At 36.2% G+C, this 27498-nt stretch overlaps 2 protein-coding genes across 4 annotated transcripts in view; one reads left to right on the top strand and one right to left on the bottom strand.

Annotated features, from left to right (window-relative positions):
* LOC149813027 (protein ENHANCED DOWNY MILDEW 2-like) overlaps positions 1-11269 on the top strand; it is a 49005-nt gene extending 37736 nt beyond the window's left edge. For 2 of the 3 annotated variants that reach the window (XM_089992370.1, XM_089992372.1), the window contains exons 15-20: positions 1704-1745; positions 6958-7068; positions 9049-9120; positions 9248-9366; positions 9447-9510; positions 9589-11269. In XM_089992370.1, coding sequence (XP_089848496.1) covers positions 1704-1745; positions 6958-7068; positions 9049-9120; positions 9248-9366; positions 9447-9510; positions 9589-10884 — 1704 coding nt within the window. In that variant the 3' untranslated portion in view covers positions 10885-11269. The remainder of the gene's footprint in view (positions 1-1703; positions 1746-6957; positions 7069-9048; positions 9121-9247; positions 9367-9446; positions 9511-9588) is intronic. The other variant, XM_089992371.1, reaches the window with a different exon arrangement.
* Positions 11270-18238: 6969 nt separating this feature from the next.
* LOC149813026 (uncharacterized) lies at positions 18239-19715 on the bottom strand. The gene is made up of 2 exons (XM_089992001.1): positions 19597-19715; positions 18239-18793 (listed from the first exon to the last, which is right to left on the bottom strand). Exons 1-2 carry the CDS (start codon positions 19682-19684, stop codon positions 18543-18545), a joined length of 339 nt encoding a protein of 112 aa, XP_089848127.1. The 5' UTR covers positions 19685-19715; the 3' UTR covers positions 18239-18542.
* Between the last annotated feature and the right edge of the window lie 7783 nt (positions 19716-27498).

Here is a 27498-nt window from a genome sequence, read left to right as displayed (position 1 = left end):
GTGAAGATGTGATTATGGATTGTGTCACCCTTTGTTTCTTACCTATTTTTTCCCTTTCCGTTGCCCACTGTCTACTGATTTTGATTCTATTTTGTTTCAAGACTTATTCCAAATCTTTCTTTGGGCTATGAAATGAGATGATCCGCTCGCGGTTCAGCTCATGCTTGGCTAGTAAAGAGCTTGTTCAAACTCGTAAATAGGATCAACAAACTGAGCAGGATCAACGGTTGTTTGGTTTGGCTCAGCTTGTACGTGCTTGTTAAGTGATTATAATAAATTTTAGATATGTTTTTTGTCACATAATATAGTTTAAAATAAATGGTCAATGTGTTTAGCCTGCAAGCAGTAGGTTAGAGTTCAAATTCTATTTCGTCCAGCATTGAAACAATGTATTCTTTTTGTAAGTGAGCCAGCTTGAGCTTAGTTCAATAGGTCTAGAGTTGAAATCCTATTATTTCCAGCTTTGAATCAAAGTAAATTTTTTTGTAAACTAGCCAGCTCGAGGTCATCTCGTTTAGCTAAAGGTCCTCATGAGCTTGAGCTTGGCTTGACTCTGTACAAAAATGAGTCGATCTTGAGCACCTTAAGTTCCAGTCCATTCGGTTTGTTTAGCAACCCTATTTATAATCTATATTGTACATTGTTTCTTATGCTTAAGTGGAACATTGCCACAATGCTACATTGGTCAGCAGGGGGCAAGAATTTCATTTTGTTGGTTGTAAATTGTTTCTGCTTATTGCATTACTTCTAATGCATAAATTGTGCCTGTTGGTCACTCTCGATTGAAATGTGAAGTGGATCTTGCATCGGATTGATGTTGTGGATAAGGATTCATGAATCATGATGTAGATTGGTTCTACGATTCATAATGAGCAACATGGATTTTATGTAGCACGTGATGTGCCTTGGTATGATACAGTTGTAATGAGTTATATTTTATTAATTTTATCCCTTGTGATCTTATCACATGTAACTTAACATATAAAGGCATCTCAATGGAATGTTCAGCACTATCACATAATAGGGGTTTTGGATTCGGTTGCCACCTTTTATTTCCTCCCACTGTCACCGATATCGTTGATATTTTGATAATATCATGATATTTTAAAACTATTGCCAGAAATGAAAATAGTGTGATTTTATCATGATATTTCTGAAAAACTTCTTATTTTATATATTTAAACCCAGTTTTTGTATTTTTTGTTTCTTTTGTATTCTAAAAACTTTTCAAACTTATTTCCATTTATTTTTACAAGAAAAAATACAAAACCTATTATTTTTTATGGTTTTTAATTTTTAAAACTTGAGATTTTCCTTAGAAAAATCACTTATTGAAAACCTCTCCTCAAAAAAACCCTCGGCGAAAAATTAAATTGAATAATACAGGTGACTGTTTCCTGCTTTTCTTCTTTCTTCATCTCATTGTACCATTATTTGCATGGTGTCATGCCATAGAGAAGCTCCAATGAGGCTAGGGTCAATCTAATAAGACAATCTGTGTGTGTTTTGGTATTAATTGTATTTGTGTGTGAAAATGAATATATAACACGACGATAAGTAAGCTGAAAGGAAATGTCCTGGTATGCATATAGAGTTTCTTCAAAAGGTTTTTGCTTCACTGTTTTGTGCTTTTCTGCATATTTTTTCTTGAATTATGCTTTGTTTTTTGATATAAAATAATTAGAAGAGTTAACCACATGCAGATTGTGGAGATGCTCCATTGGTACATCAAAGCTGATGATATGGTAAGAAAATGCTTCAGTGTGGTTGATGTTTTATGCCCCCATTTTTATCTAATTTATCATCTTTTCTACGTGAAGATGGCTGGAAAATTGTAGAATAGTGTGTGTAAGCCTGAATCGTATTTCTGGATATTCTGCACCCTGTTTCACTTATGATCACATCCAACTGATATCACGGACTCTTGTTAGTGCACAAAGTATTGCCTATAGGATTATTTGAAGATTTGAGGAATGGTGAGCATGAGCGTGGAAACATCATTTGCAAAGTTAGCATCATATAAAAAAACATTTACTTGTGCATGCATGCATGTAATTCATTAACTTATAACATGATACATATATTATTGTTCTTTAAAATTGGAAGTTGTAATATCTACAAACTGGATGTGCAATTTATGTGGTACTATGAAGTATGGACATATGGGGGAGAGCTCAAAAGCATGCAAATTTTCAGATAAATGATTTATAAAAGACAACATATATGTTCCTAATGGCTTGTGTCCATGCACGGAGAAAAGGCAAATATAGCTTCAAAGTTGTCCCTTGAGACCGATATACTCTTTTCTTCTTTCACGTTGTGAATATATAGTGTTATTCCTGTTATATCTCTAATATATGTATACCTGCATGTGGTTGGTTACTTTTAGTGTAACGCCCCAAAAATTTGAATCTTAATTATAGTTCAAATATTGAAATTTCGAGACCATTTTTTTGATAAGTAAATCAAATCTTATAATGCCGAAACAATTTTTAAAAACGGTTAAGACTTTGGGCACAATTACATTAAAAATAACAATCAAATCAAAATGTACGAGATATACACATTTCAAACCACGTACAATATAAGACTGAAATATGAAGAGTTTTAATTTCATTTCAAATCAGAGTATGAAAACAATACTTAGTCTCTACATGATCAAGTACTTAAAACGAAAAGACCATGAATACCAAGATCGCAAGGTAAGAGTGGACCATCGAGGATGCAACTCGACCAGCCCTTCGCTCCAACTACTCATCATACTTTACCTGCATTACCTGTCCCCCATAAAACGGGGTCAGACTCGCTAAAGTCTGGTAAAACAACCCAAACTCAAACTTAAAAAAAACATATCAAGCATTTAAATGTAAAGATATATTATTCATCCATCGTCAAGTGATAGACAAGTGAACAACGTCGTATGAGTCATTCATTTCAAGCATTCGAACATAAAGCATTTGAAAGCATTTCATCACTTAATATTCTATTCAACCTTAACTCACGTAATAAAGCATAATCTATATGCATACAAGTCATTACATACACACATATATATATATATACACATATAAAAGACATTCAAATCATTGCATTATTTTCATATGCATTCATAATTCTTATAAGCAATAAGTCAAATCACATTTGACCATTCCAACGTGAAACACACACACATACCTTATAAGTAATTTAGTTAGATATTCATGATACACAACAATCATGATACATAAGTATGATATATTTACTCAGACAATCATAATGCAATCATTTGCAATGAAACTATGTAGACATGATGTATCATTCACCTAATAAGTCAAAACTAGTCATTTGTAGGTGTGATGTGTCATTCATTTATATGCTAACATAAGCGTCACAATCATAACCTCATATCAAGATCTAAAATTAATAAGGATCTGATTATCATATTTGAGTTCAATATATAATCATGCTATAATAGAAAAGCCAAATCTATAGATTCATACTTGGCTATCTCAATCAACTCAAAAGATCATCACAATTCATCATAACATTTCATTTATTCATAATAAAGATTTACAAAATCCACCCCGGATCACCTGGTCTGGGAAATGTGCAACCTGACAAGGAGTTACCGCCCTAGACGGATGGTCTGCCTGATCTTGGACAATGCACTTCCTCACAGGAATATACCATCTTCACGAGCTACTCGTTCTTGGACAATGCACTCCCTCAGAGAGACTTACCGCTCTAACCAGATTACCTGATCTGGTCATGCACACCCTCGTGGAGAATCCTTTGGGAACAGTTCCTCAACGGGTACCATATCCAGTAAAAACTATTATGATACATGCATCAATACAATTGACCACTATCAGGGTCGATAGCCATCAACACGAGCATAGACATGCATACAATCAAAGCATCACATTATACATCATTTCATATGGCATTAAAATTATAAAATCATACATTTAACCAATAAGGCTTCATGAACAAAAGTTTACTATTGAACTTAAACATTTATCACATGCATTCATAATTTCATTTCACGTGGCATTTAAATCATATTATTACATAAACATATTATCCTACGCATCATATCATCGCCACAAAGAACATTGCACTTCGTAGATTGAACCTCGAAGCATGCGTAAACAAAACATGAGTTCTATGCGTGCGTACGTGAACATGCACATTTCATAATACGAAGCAACTAAACCTCAACATACATAACTCCTACGTAGTTCGAGATTTGCACACACGATAAAAGTCATATGCATTTTTTACCACATAAATCGATATATCACCTTAGATATAATTGTGTAAGGGTTGGTCAAAATCTCATTGACCATCCTATCGTACATCATACACATATATTTCTCAAGCAAACAAGACATACAAGTTCAAAACAATTTATAACATTCACATGCATTCTTCTATACAAGAATAAATGAGTCCATCATATGACAAGACAATATATAAAACATCCACAGTATGCATCAAACACGACTTATACATATCCATAGTAGTTATATGTGCATCATGTATCAAATTCATACAAACACACAAAGCAACATATTATGCGTAAACCAAAGTATGATGACACACATTGCGTATACATTATACATTCATAAGTGAATAGGCATTCAAACCCACACACAGGTGTACCTGCAACAAACACGCTCCATATTCCGCTAACTACAATCATGACAAGCATGATCTTCGAGCTACAATCACAAGAGTCTTAGATATCCACAACTAAGTGAAGTGTGTGAGCATAACTTGTATTTGCAATTCATTTAGATATTCAGTGCAACATCATGCTTACACAATTAGTGCCTAAACATGCTTTCTATAAGTTCAGTTAAGGTATCTTACCTTAATAATGTGAAGAACAATGAATCGAAACTCAAAAGACCGAGGAGTTTCGAAGTCCGCAAAGACCGCTACCTAAGCAATACAACGAACCCTTCGTGTGCGATCGCAAATGTCAAAAACTCAAAAAATGCCAATTATAACAAGATTAACCAAAAATAGCAAATTACCCTATAAATCATTTCCAAGAGCCAAATAACACACAAATACACTCCAATAATTTACAAACTCCATCAAAAATATATTTAAATATTATATATATATATATATAAATAGTGATTTATAACCCAAAATAGTTCTATAAATGCAAATTATACCCTGATTGGCTTGAATGAGCAAATGAATATGTAATAAATAAATAAATGAAATTCAAAAGCTAGAAACACATTTCTAATTTGGAGATAAAAAAATGAGTTCTTTATTTATTAATAATCCTTAAAAATTACGGGTTTTACATTTAGTGACACTGCATTTTGAGCTTGTTTGATTTTCCTGTTGCCGTGTATTTCTAAAATTGTTTTTTGGGAATTGAAATAAAGCAATTTATAGTAATCTATTCTTGAACTCAGATGTTTTCCTTGCAGTTCGTTCTATGGTGGGTGTTGTTAAATCATGACATGTTATTAACTGGTTTGGATATTTGATGAGATTGTCCATTACGCATGCTATAGGTACTCTATTTGGAAAAGCAATTACAGTGATATGTAGTGCATCCAGCAATATCATGGACAACATATTTTAAAGTGTATCACAAGGATGTAAAATACGGTTTTGTGGTACCAGCAATATCATGGACAACATATTTTAAAGTGTATCACAAGGATGTAAAATACGGTTTTGTGGTACCACATTGTATTGTGTGCTATATAAAAAAATAAAAATAAAAATATACAAACATTATAGAAAAAAAATGAAAACCTTCATTTGTTTGAGGAATTTGATCACAAATGAAAAATGATATCTAAGTGTTAAAACTAGAAAAGCAAGTCAACCTAGTTTCCTGAATATGGAATAGATAAAAAATGAATTCAATGGATAACAGCTTGCGAATAATACATTATACCAACAATAAAAACAACCATAATGATCAAAATGTTGTTAGAGAAAAGGAAAACCACATAGGAAACTGTAAATGATTAAACATAAACAGTACCAACTCAGTCGCCAGGTTCAGTACCATTTATAGTTGACTTCATGGCTATATGACCCACCAAATAAGAAAGAAAAGGAAAAAAAAACTTGTGTTATTCGGCTTTTAACTTTTCATTAATCACGACAAAAACAACACTGAAGTGAGGTGTCTTCTTCTTTTATTGCAACTCTATTCATCATCTAGCTTGGGTCTTGCATAATCATTGGATTCATCATTTATTTGTTCCAATTAGCTTCCATTTGCCTTGGATCGGTATCATCATCCATCCCATGCTCCTCTTTCACTTATTCATCCAGTATATCTGCATTGTCTAAAAGTCATCACAACTCTTGGCATTTCTTTGTGTCTTTTTGAAAATAATATAGGTATATATTATAACTATATATGTACCCTACTTGGTATTTTTAAAAATCAAATTAGTTTATAGAATATAGACAACAAAACTAAAGTGTTTATGAAAATAAAATCTAGCCTCTGCCGGAGGAAGCATAATTCTGTTGGACCCATTTGTACTACTTGTCTGTTTTAAAAGTCCAAGCAAATAATGCCAATGTCAGCACCTCTGCCAAATATGGGAGTTGAGGGTGATGTTGACAAGCACTGAACTCGGGTGATTTTTTTATCTTGTCAAATTATCTTTATTCAAACCTGTTGATATCAACCCTGATTTTTGAAGGTTCAATCCTGAATATTTGTATTATGATTGCTTGGTTGCTCTCATGTATTGTCTATATAGCTACGTTTGATGATGGTAGTTGTAGCAGCTCATAATTTTTGTTTTTCTCTATGACTTGGGCTTGATAATTGATAGTATCTCTGCTGCATACTTTCTTTTGGATGAAGCCTGAGACTGTTAATGAAATTTACATTTGGATGATATTTCAATAAAATATATTTAGCCACTTTTGTAATAATAGCTTTTTCAAAGACTGCTCTATTTTCGATGTCTGCAGATTGTTGATTTTTGTTGTGGAGCTAATGACTTCAGCCGCTTGTTGAAAGACAAACTTGAAGAGACTGGGAAAAAGTGCTCTTTCAAAAATTACGATCTTATTCGTCCCAAGGTATACTTTGATTGGTCTAGTTTTTCATGAAAGAGCACACACAATTATTTCAGTGATTTTGTGAAGATATTATATGATTCATCTGAATAACCTTTTCTGTTTGTCTCCATTTTGCATATGTACATTGTGGTCTGTGGAAGATATATCTTGATTTGTTGGTGCTGCTTCTGTATGGCTCTCTCTCTCAGTCGAAGAGCAGCTGCTTTTCTTCTTACACTTGTAAAAGAGAGTGGAATGGTGACAAAAAATATTTTTTTTTAACAAGCAAGCTGGGGGAAACCTCCATGGGATCCAAACTTGAAACCCCTTGATTATGATAGTGTGGCCTAACCATCAAGCTATATAATTCAACCCCTTTAAAATTGATTATTTGTAGCATATATTTTTTTCTTGGAGGAAAGCCGAGGGAGGGGAGAAGTATTAACTATAAAAGCATGATAGTGACACTGTGCTAGCTTATACGGCTATAACTTGTGATCTTCATTACACATGCTTGTACTGATGCATGTAAAAGTAACTGCTAGTGATTGTTTTGTGAAACTAACCATTGCACATTGGCCTGGATGTTTGTATTCAATGCGTTCTATTTCATGCTACGTCAGACAACTTGAAGGGTCATTGCTGAAACTAGTATCCAACCTGAATACCTGGGCTTGCTTATGAGAATTGTCTCAGAAATATAATTCACATTGGAAAGATACATTGATCATCAGTGCCTTATGAAATAACAAATGCTGGACGTGTTTGCTGCAAATCCTGTTCTCCGTGACATGAACAAGATAATTTCCACTCTGTTCATGCTAAATTCAGTGCTCTTATCATCAGCACACACATGCATGCCAAAGATGCCAAATATAAATATTAAACTTTTAGTTGTAAAGTGACTTTTGAAAAGGAAGGTTTTAAAATGTAGTCAATTAAGAATTTAAACATAGAAAAGAAAAAGATAACAAAGATAGAAGGAAAAATACTGTTCTTTATTTCCTTTAAATTTTGATAAATATGTGGTATGGTAAATTGGATTTGGTTAGCTAGACTTAAAATCGGGCAACTCCCTCTTTGCAGTTACTTTTCTGTGCATAGCATGCCTGAAGATGACACTGTAAAGGGAACATTTTTGTTGTTTTTTGCAGAAGGAAACCATATTCACTAATTATAACGGATTTTGACGTCCACTTTCTGTGTATGTTGTCATACTGTCCCTTATTGTTCCAATAGATTCATGTATAGTGTTAAGGATTTGCAGGCACTTACCATCTGTGTACCCTAGTGCATGTATAGGATTTGCAGTCACTTATCATCTGTTCCTTAGTGTATGATGTATCATTATATGGGCTGGAGTTCAAAATACTATATTTGATCCTCCAGTGATTACCCATCCCTTTCTTTATAACATACATAGCTTTTTTCCTCTTACAAATATTGTTGAAGGTTACTTCTCTCTTGTACATGTTTATGTTGCTCAAACAGAAGCTAGTACAGCTGTTTCTGTAGAGAACTTAAAAAAAAAAGAATAGATATGAACCTAGTCTTGATGGTTTTCTCAGAGAATATTTGCAGATCTGCAATTGGCTGGCATTATACCTGGTTTGAAACTGATCTTTTGGTGAATTTAATATTATGGGAGTGGTCAAAAGGAATTTGCATTTGAGATGCTTTCAGTTTAAGTGTTACAGCTTTAGTTGCTCTGGTAATTGGTTACTTGGTTAGTTGCTCAAGAAATTGTATAAGCAACATTTTTCATCACGAATATTGCAAGGGAATCATGTGGCATCCTTAAAACCATGCTTTAACAGTGCTGGTCCTCATCTTGAATTCATACTCGGTTTTTTTTCAAGAATAATGAGAATAGAGTATGCTGCTGCAACCAGAAAAACTTTGCTGTTAGTCTGCTCTCTTATGGTGATGCGAGTTTTCTGAACTTCACGATACAGTCCAAGAAATAGATCTTTATATGATCTCTAACGTTTGAATTTGCAGAATGACTTTGAGTTTGAGAAGAGAGATTGGATGACTGTGCACAAGGACGAGTTGCCAACAGGATCACGCCTGGTATGGTTGTAAAAGCCTGCTTTGTAATTTCACCTAGCTTATGTAACTCTGAATTTCAGTCTTTTATTTCATTGTCGTTAAAACATGAAAAATTTGATTTTGATGACCCTTGTTTGATGGCATTAAGATCATGGGTCTTAATCCTCCTTTTGGGGTTAAAGCTGCTCTGGCAAACAAATTTATCGATAAAGCCCTTGAGTTCCGGCCAAAGCTCATTGTGCTTATCGTTCCACCAGAAACAGAAAGGTAGGATCTCTTTCTTTGTCATATGTAGCTACATCATGTTGCACAGGACATTTAAGTTAATGTTGACTTTCTTTCAACAGGTTAGATGAGAAAAGGAGCCCATATGATCTAATTTGGGAGGACGTCGAGAAGTTCAAGGGAAAGGTTTGTTGGCCAAATAATCTTTGTTGTGTTTATTCATAATGCAGTCTGTCTCATCTCTCTCTCTCTCTCTCTCTCTAGGCATTTTACCTGCCAGGGTCTGTTGACGTGGAGGACAATGATATTAGTCAGTGGAACACAAAGGCCCCTGTTTTCTATCTCTGGAGTCGTCCTGATTGGACATCAAAGCATCGGAGTATAAGCACAAAAAAAGGGCACACTTCCTGGGATCAAACTGAGGCTGCTAATGATGATGTGGAAAAGGTTCAGGATGCTGATGCTCAAAATGAGAAGCCTCATGCTGCTGTTCAGAATGAGAAGTCTGGTGCCTATTTCACTCAAACTCGCAATGAAGAAATGGTCACGGAACCTGAGAAGCAGATACCTACTTCTCCATCTAAGCGTAAAAGCTCTAGCAGGAATGAACGTGAGGACAAGGTAAAGAGCGATGGAGTTATTGTGGATCAGAGGAACAAGAATGTGACTGAGAGAACTGACCAAGTTTATATTAAGCATGTTAAAGGCAGATCTGAGAAACAGAAGCAAAAGACAGACAGGCACCAAACTGAAGTCTTGGAGTCGACAAGCATTTTAAAAGAAAGGCCATCTGAAGCATTCAAGTCTCCCAAGATAGATGTCAATGAAGAGATGCGTGAATTGCTGCCCAACAGTACTGCCACTTTCATGGACACAGAGACAAGATTTAGAGGTCCACCAAACAGTATACCTGATGATGAGTTTGGGGACATAGAAAGACGCTATTCTAGGACCAGGGATGACATGTTTTCAACAGGGACATCAAATTGGCTATCTGGTAATACCCATGGATTTATGAGTAGGGAACCAGAATACAGGCATCACAGTTTGGAGGATCGATACCCTAGTTTTCTGAGGGAGAACAAGGATGAAACTTTCCGAGCTGCTGCCATGCCGAAACCCTATGCTGATGATTTGGATGAGAAGTATGGTCGACCTGGTTTGGATTCCAGATTGCAGGTTAGGCTCTTTGGCGAACAGAGTCTGGGTGATTTTACTTCACAGAGAAGCGCCTACGCGTTGGATCAAGATAGAACACGGATAGGCACCTTGCCATATTCTGGATTTGGACCATCGGGTGTCTCAGCTGTACCTTCATATGATCGGTTAAATCCATCTGCCATACAGAGGTATGCGCCTCGCCTTGATGAGTTGAGTTTCAGCAGACCAAATGTGTACACACCAGAAATTGCATCTGACAGGGGTAGTAGGACCTTTGGTTCCATGATGGAGCCTGGATCCCTAAGCAGCTTTCAACGGGACACTCAGAGCTATTCTGCAGGATCCCACCGCGATGTCCCACGCCGAAACTCATCTGGTGGTTGGATCAATGACGAGTAGTGATGCAACTGCCTTTGGCTTTCTGTACATGTTTATCATGCTCAGCTCATCAGATTGTGATTTTGATTCCTGAAGGTTTTTATGCGTAGTTTTGCTTAATCCTGAAAGAACTAGACGGCTATTTTCTGCACTCTATTGCTAATCTCTCTGCTTATCTTGCATGTGAAACTGGTAGTGTTCTTTACGTCTGATGACGGCCGTGTGGCAACGAGTGACTGGGTACTTGCCAGTAAGACCTTTACCAAGAACATTCTCTATATTGATTATGGACCTGGCCGTCTTGTAAGCATGTTCAGTTGTACTTGCATGATAATAAAAAAAAATTGTAATGGAGACCATGGTGATGGCTTGAATTTTGACTTGGACCATCGGTGGCCGTATGTGCTAACTAGGCTTCGATCATGTACTCTTTGTTCTGTGGTTTTCTAGATCTGAGAATTTTCTTGAGACCTAAAAAACATTGCGTTGTAGCCGCACCAAAATCTGAAACCAAGCTGGGAGGCTGAAATATGCTGCCTCTGAATTTCACTCGAGATGTGAAATGTGAGTGTAGGCGTGTCGATGGATCAGATTTGGATTTTTGCTAATTAGTCTGTTTTTGTGTTCAGATTTGAATTTGCTATGCAGTTTTGCATCTAAATCCAAATCCAACCCAAATTTGAATCCAACAGAAATTCGGACCTATTATGTACAAAACGCATCCATTTAGATTCTGTTATGCTTGGATCCAAACAGAGATTGACCCGTTTACATCCCCAAGTTCATCACCACGCGAGGTTCTTTGGTGGAAAAGTCCCAAAGTACAGCTTTTTCGATTGAAGTTAAGTGGTAGGGGTCTGCCTAACCCCAGCTCGCTTATCTAAAAAAAAAAAATCCCAAAGTAAAACCCATATTGCCCATTCATTGCACTAGTTCCACCAATGTTGTTAGTATCGTTATCGGTCCTGACTGTATTGGCCGATACCGATACTCAAGTGAATCGTTCTGTATCAGCCCAAAAATAATAAAAAATTGTTATGCATCAATCGTACCATGACATGTTAAAACCATTAAAAGGACAGGTTGAGGAAAAAGACCCTATGTGACTTCCATTCTGATCGAATGGATATCTCTTATACAGAATAGAAAAAAGAAATGATGATTTCTTTTAAGAAATTCTCAACGAAAAATACATACTATTCCTTCTTTTAATCAAGTTTGTCATAACCACTACTTACACTATATGAAATTGTGCACCACAAATAAGAGTTTATAAATAGACCGGCAACACCATAAAAACACATAATGTTTTTTTTTGGAAAAAAATGATTTGTTGAGATGACATTTCATATTTGGAAAATGATCATGCTGTACGGATAATTTGACCTAATTTTCTAAAAACCCTATAATTTTTGCTATTCTTGCGATGTCCAAAATCATGAATATCCGACATTGCTAGGACTCTTTTATCCTTTTTGACTGTGAATTGAGGCATTAATGGGATAAAATTATACTTCATGTCGGCTAGGTCCAACTCCCATTTAAATCCAGAATTGCATGTTTTTTATGCAGACCTCACACACTTACATAAATTTATTTGTTAATTTTTGGTGAAACTGAAACTACCAAAAGCACAAATATCCTATACTTTCGCATATATGTCAATATTTTGCATAAATATATTTATAAAACACACCTCTCACAAAAATCATATACTTTTTCTCATATACTTTATGAAATTTATAAATTTATGTGCAAAACTCCACTTAAAGGGAAACAACAAAATCACAAATCTCCTACTTAAATATTTGCAAAAGTTTTTATTATATGCATTTTTTCTTAATATTTGTGATTTTGTCAAATCATATATATACTCATTTTTTATTTGAGGGTTTCTTCTTCTCGTTTGTGTCTACAAAGAACTTTTCTATAGAACTGTTGCAGTGATTTTTGCATTATGAGGAGGTTTTGGTACCATCCTTGTGATCGACTTTCCCATCTATAGGTTTGAAAGGTGAGTTCCATGCAATGTATACATGCATATCCCCATGCATATTTCTGTTTAATATGACAACCTACAATCAAAGGTGTAAACGGATCTAGCTGACGATCATTGAATATCTCCATGTATATTTGTGTTTGGTTGTTGCTATAGATGTCGTTTGTATGTTTCCTTTGTGTTGTCATTGACTTCTCCAGTCATCGGATTTACCGTTTAAGGTTTACTATGTTTACGATTTTTTTAATAAAACTATATATTGTTGCAGATGATTTATGATTGTTTACCATTTAGGGTTTACTATTGTGGTTATTATAAACATACAATGATGGCATCTGAAAGAGCTAAAGTACACTATCGTAGATCAGATTACACTAATTGAAAATCTACAATAATCTAAAAAAATATTACCTTTAAGGAATGTACAGTTTTCGAAGTCTCATAAAACCGGATATACGACAAACTTATTGAGCCTCCAATATAATTATTCTTCAATTTTAAACAAGCAAGAAGTATGGATAGATGTTAAGGATGATGATGTAGAATCAATGTTATTTAATGATGATGTTTACTTGAAAGTATGCAAATTTAATGAAAGAGCAATTAAACAAGTAGTTGATCAAGGAAATGATGCAAATCTTGTAGAGAATGTGCATATATCTAAGGCGCCATCTATCAAGCTGAGTCATTTACCGATTATCCATGTATCTCAAACATTGGACAATATTGATGTACATGATCAATGGATCACTGCAAAAGGATATGGAATCATGTGGGCAAAGAACTGTCAGTGACCTTCATCACAATAATTTGATTGACATGCAACATTCTCGGGCATATGACAATGCTGGGTATAAGTTATAATTTTGATGTAATTTATGGTTAAGATATATGTGTGATGATGAATGCGATATTTTGATGGTTAATCTCGAATGTTTAAAATGCATGAATGATTCATGCATGAGAGCAAATAAAGCAATAAATACAATGATTTTGATTTAGTGGGTATCAATGAGTCTAGAGAGAGGAGTATTGATAATTATCTCAAATATGCATTCTGGTTTAAAGTATGTTGTCCCCCACACATGGCCTAAAATATTTAAGAGTGAACTTTTTGAAGAAATTTGGTTCACCACTCAGTCCACTTTAGTGGAATGTAGCTCGAGCAACCAAGAAAGAACAAAACAATTATTTTTGTAACAAAATTAAAGAAAAAGCATAGACACATACAATTATATTGCCACTGATGTAGAACCAAAACATTGGGTTAACTTACACTTTCCAACGAAAAAATATGATTGTTTAATATCTAATATAGCGGAGAGCTTCAATTCGTGGATTCTCGCCATACGTGATAAGTTTCAAATTTCACTTATTGAAAAGTTTTGTCTCATGCTGATGAAACTTTTTGAGAGAAAAAAATTGCGGGGCAACATATGATAGACACTATGGTGCTGAAGGTAAAAGAAAAGCTAGAGAAACTGAAAAAAAAAGCACAAGTACGTGTGCAAGTAGTGTACTACCTCTGACAACGGTATAAAGCTCGCGACCGATCTCACGATTATAGTATTGATCTTAAGAGGCACTTGTGTTCTTGTGAAGAGTGGAAAGTTAGCAGGATTCCTTGCGAACATGCGATCACATGTATTTTGTATGAGGGCAATCTACTAGAGGATTACTCCGATAAGTTTTTCATAGTTGAATTGTATCGTACTGCATATAATCAATATTCATTCTTTTCGATGGCAGATAATCCCCATAAGTCACTCTACCTACTCTTATAGTTGTCTATCTACCAAAAGTGGTTCGCAAAGTAGGGTGACCTATGGTTAATAAACAAATAAAAAAATTCAAAGTTGTGCCATACAAGTGCAATGTATGTGATGAGGTTGGCCACAACCGGTGGAAGCACAAATAACAGTTTGTATATGTATGTAGTATTGTTTAATTAATTGCTTCTTCGTGTGTATATCCCAGAGTTGTTTAATTAATTGATTATTTGTGTGTAGATCCAGTGTTTTTTAATTAATTGCTTATTTGTGCATATATCTAGGTAGTTCAAGATGTATAGCCATACACATTCTCGCACTACGAAGAAATTCAAACAACCCTAAAGTTTAAACAACAATAAACAACTGGTCGTACCTCAGGTATAAGCAATATCTCAAATCATGTGTGTATATTTGATATTAATCGTATATAATTTATTTTGTTGTTAAAAATATGTTGATGAAAAAGAAAATACTATAAAAAAATATTGCAGATCTGAAAGAGTATGAGTTTAACAAAGAAACTCTCTTGGCAAGTGATGTAAGTATTAGTTTTGCATTATTTTATTTATTTTTTTGTTACGTTTGCATGTTATTTTGTATGTTTTTTTGTTTTTACACTACAACAACAACGCCTTCATCCCAAACAATTGGGGTCAGCGATATGAACCAAAAAGAAAATCATTTTGGGTCCTCCACATGAATCCTTCTCCTCCAATCATTTCTATCCAATGTCATGTCCTCGGTGAGGTTCAACGCATTCATATCCTTTCTTATCATCTCCATCGAAGTCTTTTTAGGCCTACCCCGACCTCTTTTAGCTAATAGATTTTCCCATTTCTCCATCCTTCTAACCGGAGCATCATTAGGCCTTCACCGAATATGCCCAAACCATCGTAAACGATTCTCACTCATCTTATTTTCAATGGATGCAACACCTACCTTCTTACGTATTTCCTTATTCTGAATCTTATCTTTTAGTGTATTTCCACACATCCATCGAAGCATACGCATCTTAGTTACACTCATTTTTTGCAAATGATGTCATTTTTTATTTTTACACTGGACTTATTATATAACATCTAACAAGATTCGTAGAAAGACTCCAACTGACTCGCAATGAGGATAAAAAAAGACAACTTGCTGAAGATCCTTTATCTTATTTTGTATTTCTTTGTGAGTCTGAAAAGCAAAGTTTATATTATTTTACTACCGATTAATATAAACTAATTGCTAAACCTTGTATGTTCACAACAAATGGTCACAACTAAAGGGCAGCAAGGTGGGGGCAGCAAATTGCTTGGAGAGAAACGACTTACCATATCATTTTGTTGATGTTGACAATCTATATTTTTATGTAACTTTGCACAACTCACAAATAAATTTTCACGTACACAATAACGTCGTTACACTATATTTATATTGTAGCTCTTAATTCCTTTCAACTAAGGCAACAAGCATTGGGTTCTTTAAAAAATAGACATGAAGAAAAATGACTTCATGCTATATAATTTCACTCTGAATACATATTTAACAAATAAAAACCTCAAACAAATAGTACGATAACATAATTTACTCAATAATATACATGTTTTTTTGTGTATGTTATCTCTTTTTTGTACATATGTGTTGTAAGTTTAGTTTTTTAGCGCAATTTGGGTTTGATTAAAATAAAGATTAGACAATGCAGACCATGGAGGGTATTTCTCAATAAGAGAATGAGTAATTACTTTACATTTGTTTGTTAACTCATTTCATACATGTATATGTTTTTTACTTGATATTTTCTCGTTTTGCAAGTATAACTGCAATATATTTGTCATACAGTATATGCAGTACTTGAGCAAAAATTGAAGATTGAACTTCACGCAAGTATGTGTTTATATGTCAGTCATTCACTAGTTTGAGATGTTCGCTATAATTAGTTATGATAATAAAATGGTTGTTTTCAGCAAAATGTCATAGATATAAGGAATCGTATGATCAAGTTCTATAAGCACAGGAAGGACAGAGCTTCCAAGGTTGCGAAAGATAATGAAAAAGCAGAGATTGATAGTTAGAGAGGTGTTGAAAGAGTCTATCTAGCTAGCTGAGCTGTGGACAATTATGCACCTTTATGATAGATCAAGTTAAACTTATATTTGTAATTGGATGGATCAAGTTAAACTTTGTAATCGAATGAATCAAGTTAAACTTGAAGTTAAACTTTGACTGTAACTTCGTAATAAAACCCATGTATTGAATGTAACTTTGTAATTGTTAAGCTTCAAGTAATCTGATTTCTTACAAACCAATTGTATTTAGTTCCATGATAATCATATTGACTTATCTATACATGGAGAAACAATTTTGCAAAATTGTCAGATTTTTGCTGATCAATAGGATTTTCACAAATATATTTCAAGAGATTTTAGAACGTATATGCGAAAAAGTATGATATATGCAAATGAGTTAAAAATAGTTGTCGAAAATAATTATAAAAAATAATTATCGAAATTATAGCAGATTAAATACCATTAGTTGAGAACAAAAGACAAAAAAAACCCTACATTATGCGAAATAAGCAAGTTGGGAACCACAACATGTTTATATATGATTTGAGAAATCTATAAAAAATAGAAACATCACATATTTGTCATAATTTCACAAACATTTAAGTACAACATTTGTGATAAAAGGAGATACACAAATAACTTTATGTGAGATTGTCTAGTATGTACAAATAAGTAATATATTTGCAAATTTAGTGATAAGTGGTTTCACACGTAAATTTTTGCGATTTTGTGAAGTATATGCAAAAAAGTAGGATATTTGTGAGATATGTGTTTTGCAAATATATTTATATGAAATATTAAAGTATATGCAAAAGTGTAGGATATTTGTGCTTTTGGTGGTTTTAGTTTCATAAAAAATTCACAAATAAAATTTTGCAAGTTTGTGAGGTCCGCATAAACCTACGATTATGGATTTAAGTGGGAGTTGGACCTACCCGATGGACAGTACAATTTTATCGCCATAACACCTCAATTTGCAGTTGCGAAAAGGGTCCTGATATTTATGATTTTGAATATCATGAGAATATAAAAAGTTATAAGTTTTTAGAAAATCAGGTCAAATTATTCATAAAGTACGATCATTTTTCTATTCCTACCAAAGTGAACCTAGAAAAATGATACAAGTCATCTAGTTTTCTAGAACCCTCTATAAATTTTATCCATATATGTTCTTACTACCGATTCATAATAGATCCAGTTTCCCTCTATTGGAATTGAGAGAATCATCAAAATGAATTTTTCGTATATCATATCGTACACATCAGTCCAATAGATGACTCAAAATAAGTACGTAGAAGCTTTTTTCGGTTGCCACGCATGAAAAGCATTTTGCACCGGGATCCAAGAAAGGAACTTTCAGATAACATTCACAGTAACCCATAGAATCCTTTGAAGTTTGTCCAAGTGAGGAGCATGAAAGGTGCAATTCAAGGCATAAAGCTTTTGACCAGTACGTAAAATAATTATGCACCGAGTTTCAAAGCAGTATTGACAAGTCACAAGGGCAATTTGCTGGACGACATGAGTTTCAATATTGACATAACACGTTAAGTGAGCAACAAAAATCAACGTAGCCTTTATTACAGAGATAAGATACATAACATTTCGCTACACACAAGAGCACAAGCACGCCTCATAGAGGTTATGTTCTAGAGAGACAAACTAGAAGCCACCCTGTAGCAGGGCGGGGCATGCCTTTTATTGAAAGCCAACGTACGTAATGATTCACACATGATATATAGGAGCTACGTACTGGAAATTGCAAAAGAGGATTCACTTCTGAGAAAGGTTTTGTGCTTCCACGAACTCAGCAAACTCGGCAGCAGAGCAGCATCTTCCATAATAGCAGTGGTATTGTCAGTAGCGACCACCCCATCCAGGGCCGCGACCCCAACCAGGGCCGCGACCCCAACCAGGGCCGCCACCACCCCATCCAGGGCCTCCGCCCCAACCAGGGCCTCCGCCCCAACCAGGGCCACCACCCCAACCAGGGCCACCACCCCATCCAGGGCCACCACCCCAGCCTGGGCCTCCACCCCATCCAGGACCAGGTCCGTACCCCCCATATTTGGCATCATCAAAGTTATTCAGATTCGGGCCCTTCTCATCTACAAGCAAAGATACCCAGAAACAGATTCAGCAAATACAAAAAATGAGCTCACTTAAAAGCAAAAAATTGTTTTTTCTATAGTAAGTCTTGTTTTGAAGGAAGGAAAAAAAAGGGTGAAGCAATGACATTTTGAAAAACATACAATTTACCTCAAATTTACATTCCTAATAAATTTTAAAATGATAATAAGTGTTCATGCATTAATTATCATCCACACGGGCATTTTAGACACTGAAGGGTCTTCTATAGTCACTTGTCCGGAACCTAAAAATATGATATCCTTGCCATTGAAAACAGGACGCAAACAAGCATCGGTCGCTTTATCACATGTCCTCTTAAATAGGTGTCGGTCAAGCAAATTACATAGAGCAGACGTAATGGACGAAACAGAAAAAACAAGTATAAAGAAGGGACAGCTGGGCATGTAGGCGTCAGTTCGTAAAGAGGGAAACCTATACTTGCAAGTTAATGTCATCCAATGAATGAACTCGTTAATGGACTAATATGCAATATATGCAAGACTTCTTATCATATGCAGCGTCGCTGCATGGTGGTCATGCTGCAACCTGCCTACAACCATCCATCTTCGCATTTCTTGAGATGGGCGCACTGTTCATCTCGAAAAATGTTGAGATAGATGGTCAGCAGTGGTAGCGCTGCATAAAAAATGTTGAGATAGATGGCCAGCTGACTATATATATATATATATATATATATATATATATATATATATATATATATAGAGAGAGAGAGAGAGAGAGAGAGAGAGAGAGAGAGAGCTTAAAACGATATGACACCTACTTTGTTTTTCTTCCAATTCTCGTGCAAACGCCTTTGAAAATATCAACAGCAGAAAAAGAAAGAGTATGGGAATGGAAAATCGCTTCATTGCCAGAATCTAACTGGTGGAGAAAGCTAGAGGGGATGAGTGCAGAATGAACACCTTGTTGATCTATTTATAAGGGTGTGGAGAGAGAGAGAGAGAGAGAGAGAGAGAGAGAGAGAGTTATGATGGTAGTTGAGAATGTGCTATTGAATTCAATCTCATCTCATCGCATTTATGGTCCAGCTGGGCTACCTATTAAGTACTTGATAAGGTTAGTAGTTGCTGCTGCGTCCATCTGTTTATTAAATTTCTGGTTCTTCATCTCATCTACATCCTTTCCAAGAGTAACCATGGAATTTGAAATTCCAATATGTTTCACTCAGAAAGGCCGTTAATCCTGAGCTTGTTTGGTTCCAAGTAAGGCGAGACAGTGTTTGACTCCTTAAGACCTGCTTCTTCTCTCACTACATTTGAAGGAACAGGGATTGTTCCCACCATTTCTTGTCTCCATTCATTGCGTTTCTATCGTTTATCTGTTGGGCATGTATAAGAAATCATGGATCCCCATTTAAAAAATTCAGGATTATGATATAAACCAAGTAGTCAAGATGAACCAATTTTTTATTAGGTTCAATTCTAAACACAAAATGAAAAAACCAAGTCGAGATATTTTTTTTTATCAGAAGTCAATCGTAGCACGCGTTTACTGTAATTGATCCACGTGCATGAGTTAAAGATCCAAAAGACTTGTCAAATAAAAAAAATAATTTAGTTTTTTGTTGGGCATTTAAATATTCACTCTTCATAAAGGATCTTTCTGTCATTTGAATCAGTTGTGAGTTCAAGTATGAAAAGGACTGTCAAGCCAAGTGAATGAGACTTTGCAACAATGGAGCATCACACTTATCAACTATTAGGTAGCCTTCAACTGTGCATGTGAGACTAAAATGCTTGACTATTGCTTATCAACCAATAGGTTTCACACTTGTGACATCCCTGCATGTAGGACTGTTAAAAAGGCTGAATAAACGGAACAAAGGGTGCTCAAGCTTGACTTATTTCTTGTGGGGAGCTGACCCAAGCTCGAGCTCATGGCTAGCTTGAGTTAAATGAGCCCAGCTCGAGCTGGCTCGTTAACAAAAAATATAAAATTTTAAATTAAAGATTACAAAAATTGAACTCTAAACCTCCTAAGCCAAACTCAACTAGGCTTATTTACAAAATAATACATTGTTTTGATGCTGTAATCCATAAAATATTAACTCTCCAAACATGTTGCTTGCAACCCAAACACTTCAACCATCTATACTTCATGGTATAAAACATATACACAATATATTGTTTCAGAGACTACGAATATAGATACTATAGGGAGTGTGAAGAGGCTCAAGATGAAGAATGACGGCCTGATCAAACTCCATTGCTTCCAAGATGCACCCCATTGATCGGTTTCTCTGGTTAGTCTCCATGAGGCAGGGGGGTTGGTGGACCACCCGGAGTTTACTTGGTAGAAAGGCAAGCCCATTAAGTGATTTGCGCCGCGCTACGAAGGTTCTTTGTCATGGAAAAGTGTAGACTGAGTTGCGCGCCATAACTAGCCCAACCCCGGCTTGATTATACTTGTTAGGCCACAAGCTTGATTCAAAGAATAATATCCAACTGTGATATATTATTGTTTGCAACAAGTGCTTCAGATCAAACGAGTCCAAGTATGTGTCCAAGATACACACCTAGTGTTTTGATCTTTATTTAGCATGCATTGGACTGAGTCTTGCCATACAGCACATAGGTCCCAAGCAGCCGTATCAGCATTGGACTGACTTAAAAGGTCATATGGATAGGTGTTTGCTTAATTTGAATTTACAGATGTATTTTATATAATTTTATTTAATAAAAGTCATTCTTTTTAGATTATGTAATTTTCATGTTTAATTAAAAGTATTTTGAGAGCAATAAAAAGACCCTGGTTCAAATGTCTGTAACAAAGCCAAATGCCAGAGTGGCTCAAGAAGTGGAATGTGATGTGCTCAATTCAGTTTGCAAAAGTGATATAGCTTCACCAGGTGAGTTCCCCACAAACAAGCCCATGCATGAACCTCCAAATCAAATCTCTTCAGCATTTTTGCACTTATGTTCTGTTTGGGAGCCGTTGCTGGGATCATAGTGACAAATATCACAAGATTTATGAAAAATCTCGCAATAATATCGCGAGAAATTGCCTGAAAGTTTAAAACGGCAATTTCTTGCAAGATTTTCAAAATATCATGAGATTTATGAAAAAATATAAATACCGTGATTTAAACGCCATATTTATGTGTTAATTGGCTACTTATCATGAAAAAACTGTGTATTTTTATTTATAAATATTTTTATTAATATTTTCTTATAAAATATTTTTATATATTTTTTATTGCCAAGATTTTGCTGAAAAAAACACAAGATTTATGAAAAATTTTCAATTTCTATGCTGCCAACTACGGCTCCCAAACAGAGCCTTAGGGCATGTTTGGAATCTTTAGCTGGGATGCACAAGTATGGAGTTTATGCATTTGAAGAAGTAGCAGCTGCCAAATCCATGATTTAGTGTAAATACAAAGGAGAAAGGGCCTTACTTCCCATCCCAAATGCATAAACGCCCGTCCCGGCGCCGAGATTCCAAACAAGACCGCCAAGGTACTTTGACCAGGATTTTACCTCGAGATCACCAAATGCATAAACGCTCATCCCAACGCCGAGATTCCAAACAGGCCCTTAACGGTAAACATATATCCCTGATCATACAAATACGTGAATTGAGAAAAAATAATTGAATAATGAATACACGATTAAAAAGGCTTTTGCATTAAAAAAATACATGCAAAGAAGACGGCATTAAAATTAGTTAAGAACACACAAAATGTATATGCAGGTTTAATTTGTTCTTAATTTTGTATGAGATTTGTCCATAGGAAACAAGTTAAGGTATGGGAAACACTGTGGAGTTTCAAATTCAAGATTCAATATGTTATGAATATCCTGAGATCCCAATAAAATCGATTCCGTGCTGAGTTTCTTCAAAAAAATTATTTTTCTAGATATAATTTTGTATTCTAATTAAGTGTTTCTCTAAAAAGGAACAAGTCTTTCACCGATTTTTTTGGAAAAAAGTTTTTTTTTTTTTTGGGTTTTGTGAGTCATGGTAATTGTTGCACACTAAGTTTGCAAAAAATTTGGCCTTGGAATTTAGCCCGTAACAGTAATACTGCCGCTGATTTAGCAAACAAGGGAGCGTGAGCACATGACACGAAGAAAAATGTTGAGTTTGACTCTCAAGGTCAATGCATTAATTATTATTATTTTTTTAAAGACAAACAGTGGTTAGGCAGACCCCACCAGTGATGATTCAATGGTATCACTGAGGTTTTGAACCTGCGACGTCCCACCACATGGACACGTGCATTGACAGCTTCCTATCTACCACTCTGAGCATTAATAAATGCATTATTGCTCATGAAGATTAATAAATGAACCAATTTATGGCGGAGTTGGTTGCAACCTACAAATATCGCAAGATTTATAAAAATCTCACCATAATATCGTGAGAAATTGCCTGAAAGTTTAAAACGGCAATTTCTCGCGAGATTTTCAAAATATCACAAGATTTATGAAAAAAACATAAATACTGTAATTTAAATGCGATATTTATGTTTTAAACGGCTATTTACCGTGAAAATTTTATTTTTAAATAATTTTTATTAATATTTTCTTATAAAAAATAATTTTTATAATTTTTATTATTTTTTTATTGCTGTGATTTTACCAAAAAGTGCAAGATTTATGATTTTTTTTTAATTTCTCACAAGTTTTTTAAAAACTAGAAATTGCCAATAAAAACGTTTGTCACTAGGGTTGCAACTATGGTTGCAACGTGAATGACCCAAACCACATTTAGGGATGGCAGTGGACCGGGGGAAAGCGGGGCCCCGCCTCGCCCCGTTTGGACCGGGGATGAAGGGTATGAAACGAGGATGGAGGCGGGGACAAAGGTTAAAATCCATCCCCGTCCAGGGGTGGAGGCGGGGATGGACACGCACTTTTCCCCGCCCCGCCACGATCCACGCCTCATCCCCGCCCCGACCACTTTTCCCCGCAATATCCCCGCCCTGCCCCGCCTCATCCCCGTTTGAACCGGGGATGGAGGACATGAAACGGGGATGAAGGCGGGGGTGGAGGATAAAATCCATACCCGCCAGGGAGGCGGGGCGGGGGTGGAGACCTTGTCCCCCGCCCCGCCCCACCCCACTGCCATCCCTAACCACATTCACTAAGCCTACTTATTTGCACCCGTAAGTAGGGGTGGCAAAATCCAACACGACCCGCCAACCCGCTTCTTAGCTGGGTTCGGGTTTGGCTTAAACAGGTTCGTGTTGTAAATGGGTCGACCCGCCTAACCCGTTTATTAAATAGGTCGGGTTCGTGTTAGGGGTATGCCAACCCGCCAACCCAGCTGACTCGTTTAATAAACGGGTTAGGCGGGCGGGTCAACCCGTTTACCCGAACCCGACCCGCCTTCCAACACATTTACTCGACTCCGACCCGCCCCGTTTACTTGAACCCGTCGACCCGCCAACCCGTTTACCCGAACCCGACCCGCCAACCCGACCTAAACTGTTTATTAAATGGGTTAACCGTGTCGTGTCGGGTTACATGTTTGTCACAACCGACCTGTTTAATAAACGGGACGGGTTCGTGTTGAGGTATGCTGATCCGCCGACACGACCTGCCAACCCGACCCGATTGCCACCGTAAGCATGGGTGGGTGGCACATACTTTGAGAAAATCAGTTCACTAGCCTAACCGGTTTCTAAGAAGAACCATAAAATCAGTTCAAGTAGAATATTAACAAGAAGGCGGTTCGATTTGAATGACAACATTGATGTGGACTACTTAATTATGAAACAAAAAAGATTTAAGCAATAGTGACTATTTGTCAATTTTGAGAGGTAAAGAGCCAGGCTCAGGTGCCATAACATGGCACACTTTTGAAGGTGCCTCTGTACCTGGCTGACAGACTCAGTTGTGGGGACCAAAAGCATATGGGGGGGGGGGGGGGGGGGAAAGACACCATTGGTCCATTTTGGTCAAAAAAGAGAGGCTAAAAGCACGCTTACGATTAGCAACTAGAAAGCATGCGTTATACTCCATCAATCAAATGTTAGGGTAGAACTGTGGCCTTCTCGGGCTACTGCTAATGATGAATTAACTTTTTTAATTATACTTTGTCCCACAAGTTGTCTATAATGAGTAGGATAGTCAACTAGCTCTCTTTTAACTGCCATTAATTGCAACTTTTGATTCATAGGAAAATCTACTAGATGAGCTCTAAGAAGACCAAGTTTCATTAAGATGCCCAATATGTATTTTCGTTGGCTAATAAAAAACAACTTTCATTTGAAGATCATGCCACCTCAATGCCAAGTATTTGAGTTCAAAAAAGTCTTTGAGGTGAAAACATGAGTGATTTTTTTTTTAATGCAGCAATGGTATGGTTGTCATTTCACAATGACAACATCATCAACATATAAGATTATAACAGTGAATTTGGATCCCTCCTGGTGAGGGAAAAGAGAATGATCTGACTTGGATTATAAGAATCCAACAACTTTAAGAACAAAGGATAACTTGCTAAACCAATTAGATCTATTGAGACAACAAACTTGGTGCTTCCTCTCAGTGTGAAATCTAGGTGAAAGTCACATATATATTTCTTCGTCGAGGTCTCCATGTAAAAATTATGCATAGGTAACGTCAAGTTGGTGGAGAATCCATCCATATATAGCAGAAAATACCAACAAACATCACACAGTCAGTAGTTTTACAACAATTCATGATAATCAAAATCCCTCTACCTGGGTACGTATCTATTTGCCACAGGTCAGGCCTGGTAATATTCTACATAGCCATCTGAATGGTGATTGACCTTATAGATCCACTTGCATTCAACAGGTCACTTTCCAAAAATGAGCCATATTTTAGATCCAAGTTCCATTTTTCTCTAGTCTTAATCTCAACAGACAGCTTCTCGCCAATGCAAATGCTTGGTAGCTTTGCCAACATTGTGTGATTTTCTCTAGCACTTATGAAGGCAAGGTGAGATGGATAAAATTTATGGAAAGGCAAAAAATGTGTGATTTGGGTAATGAGTATATGAAGAAAAGTAATTGCGGGAGCATGGCAAAATGTGCTCCGGCTGGACAGAGGCAGAAGAACAAACATAGTCCAAAAGGTAATTGGTCCAGTTATGAATACTGGTTGACCTCTAAAATGGGGGACAACAGGGTTTGAGGTTGGATCGGGTGCAGGTGGTGGAGGTTCAACTAAAATAGTTATTTATTGGATCTAGATCATGTGATATTGGATTCATTTCAACTGATCCATTGGGTAGGATATGATTAAGGTTATTATGATCGGGTCATAAACTATTTTAGGCAAAGTTGGTTCTTGTGTGACACTGGGTTGGTTCTCAATTTATGCTTGGAACAAAAAACATTTTCACGAGAAACCCATGCTGTCCAAACAGATACAAAAAAAAAGTACATCATTTGGCTCTAGGTAGAAACTTGTTTTGGGATGAATTTTGGTTATGGGCATAAGCAGAGATTATAAAACACGCAGATCGTTTTGAAAATTGACATCATAAGGTGTTTTATTTTTAATATTAGAGTAGGCATTGTTAGGTGTAAGAAGGGTGTGGAGAGAGAATTCAAAAGAAGAAACGTGGGCTGTTTTGGTAAAGCTTGGTTTTGATGACGTGAAATAGTCCCATATTGATGGTGTTTGAGTTCGTTGTAGGATTTATAAATCACATGTAAACTCTTACACTTGTTCCTGAGAACAAGAGGTTGGGATGACTACCACACACATGTGCATGCCCGCCCGCCTGCCCACCGTGCCGAGCCGAGCCGGTTCGGATAATTGGCCCTTTTAGGGCCATATCCAATAAAGACCAATGTATCTTTTTGTTCAAAGTTTCCATAACGGATACGCCTTAGCCTTTTTACACATTATTAACATGTTTTTCTTGTTTTTATTGTGTTTTGTGCATCTGTTTGTGCTTATGCTGTTGTCTGGATTTTGGTTTTATGCGAAAATCGTCATGCTTGCTCTCTGTTCTTGTTTTGATCGACTGTCAATCATGATTTCAATACTGCTGTATTTTCTGCTTTATGTCATGATGTTGATTGTGAAACAGTGTGATCTGAAAAAATGATCCAACAGTCTTAGAGAAGATTCTAAGCATGTCGATCTCTTCCGCTTTTGTACCAAAAGTGGATATGTCCGGTATGCCGAAAAAGTTTGCCGGTCAGAATTTCAAGCGTTGATAGAAACACATGAAAATCTAGTTCACTATAATAGGGCTATTGTTTGTTCTGGAACTCGACTGCCTTTCAGTTTCTGATACTGATTCTGACCTTGCTGCAGTCACTACAGCTGTAGAGTGAAAAGAAAATGACAGTATATGTCATGGTTGCATACTGTTGGCTCTGTCCAACACGTTGTTTGATGTGTATTGTTCCTCATCTACCGCTGCTAATGACCTATGTGATCAACTTGACAAAAAGTATAATACCGAAGACCAAGGTCTTGAAAAGTACCAAGTTGCCAAGTTTATGAAATATCAGATGGTTGAGGGCAAGTCGGTCACTGAGCAGGCACACGAGTTTCTGTTGTTGCTCCATAGTATGGCTGAGGCTGAAATGAAACTTCCTGAGAAGTTTCAAGTTATGACCATCGTGGAGAAATTTCCTAAGTCTTGGGTAGACTTTGGTATGTCTCTCAAGCACCGTAGGGGGAAGATCTCCCTGGATGATCTTATGGTAGCCATTGCCATTGAAGAA

Source organism: Nuphar pumila, chromosome 16 (assembly GCF_984573655.1).
Source record: "Nuphar pumila chromosome 16, dmNupPumi1.hap1.1, whole genome shotgun sequence".
Taxonomy (NCBI): domain Eukaryota; kingdom Viridiplantae; phylum Streptophyta; class Magnoliopsida; order Nymphaeales; family Nymphaeaceae; genus Nuphar; species Nuphar pumila.
This window is presented reverse-complemented; position numbering and strand designations above follow the sequence as displayed.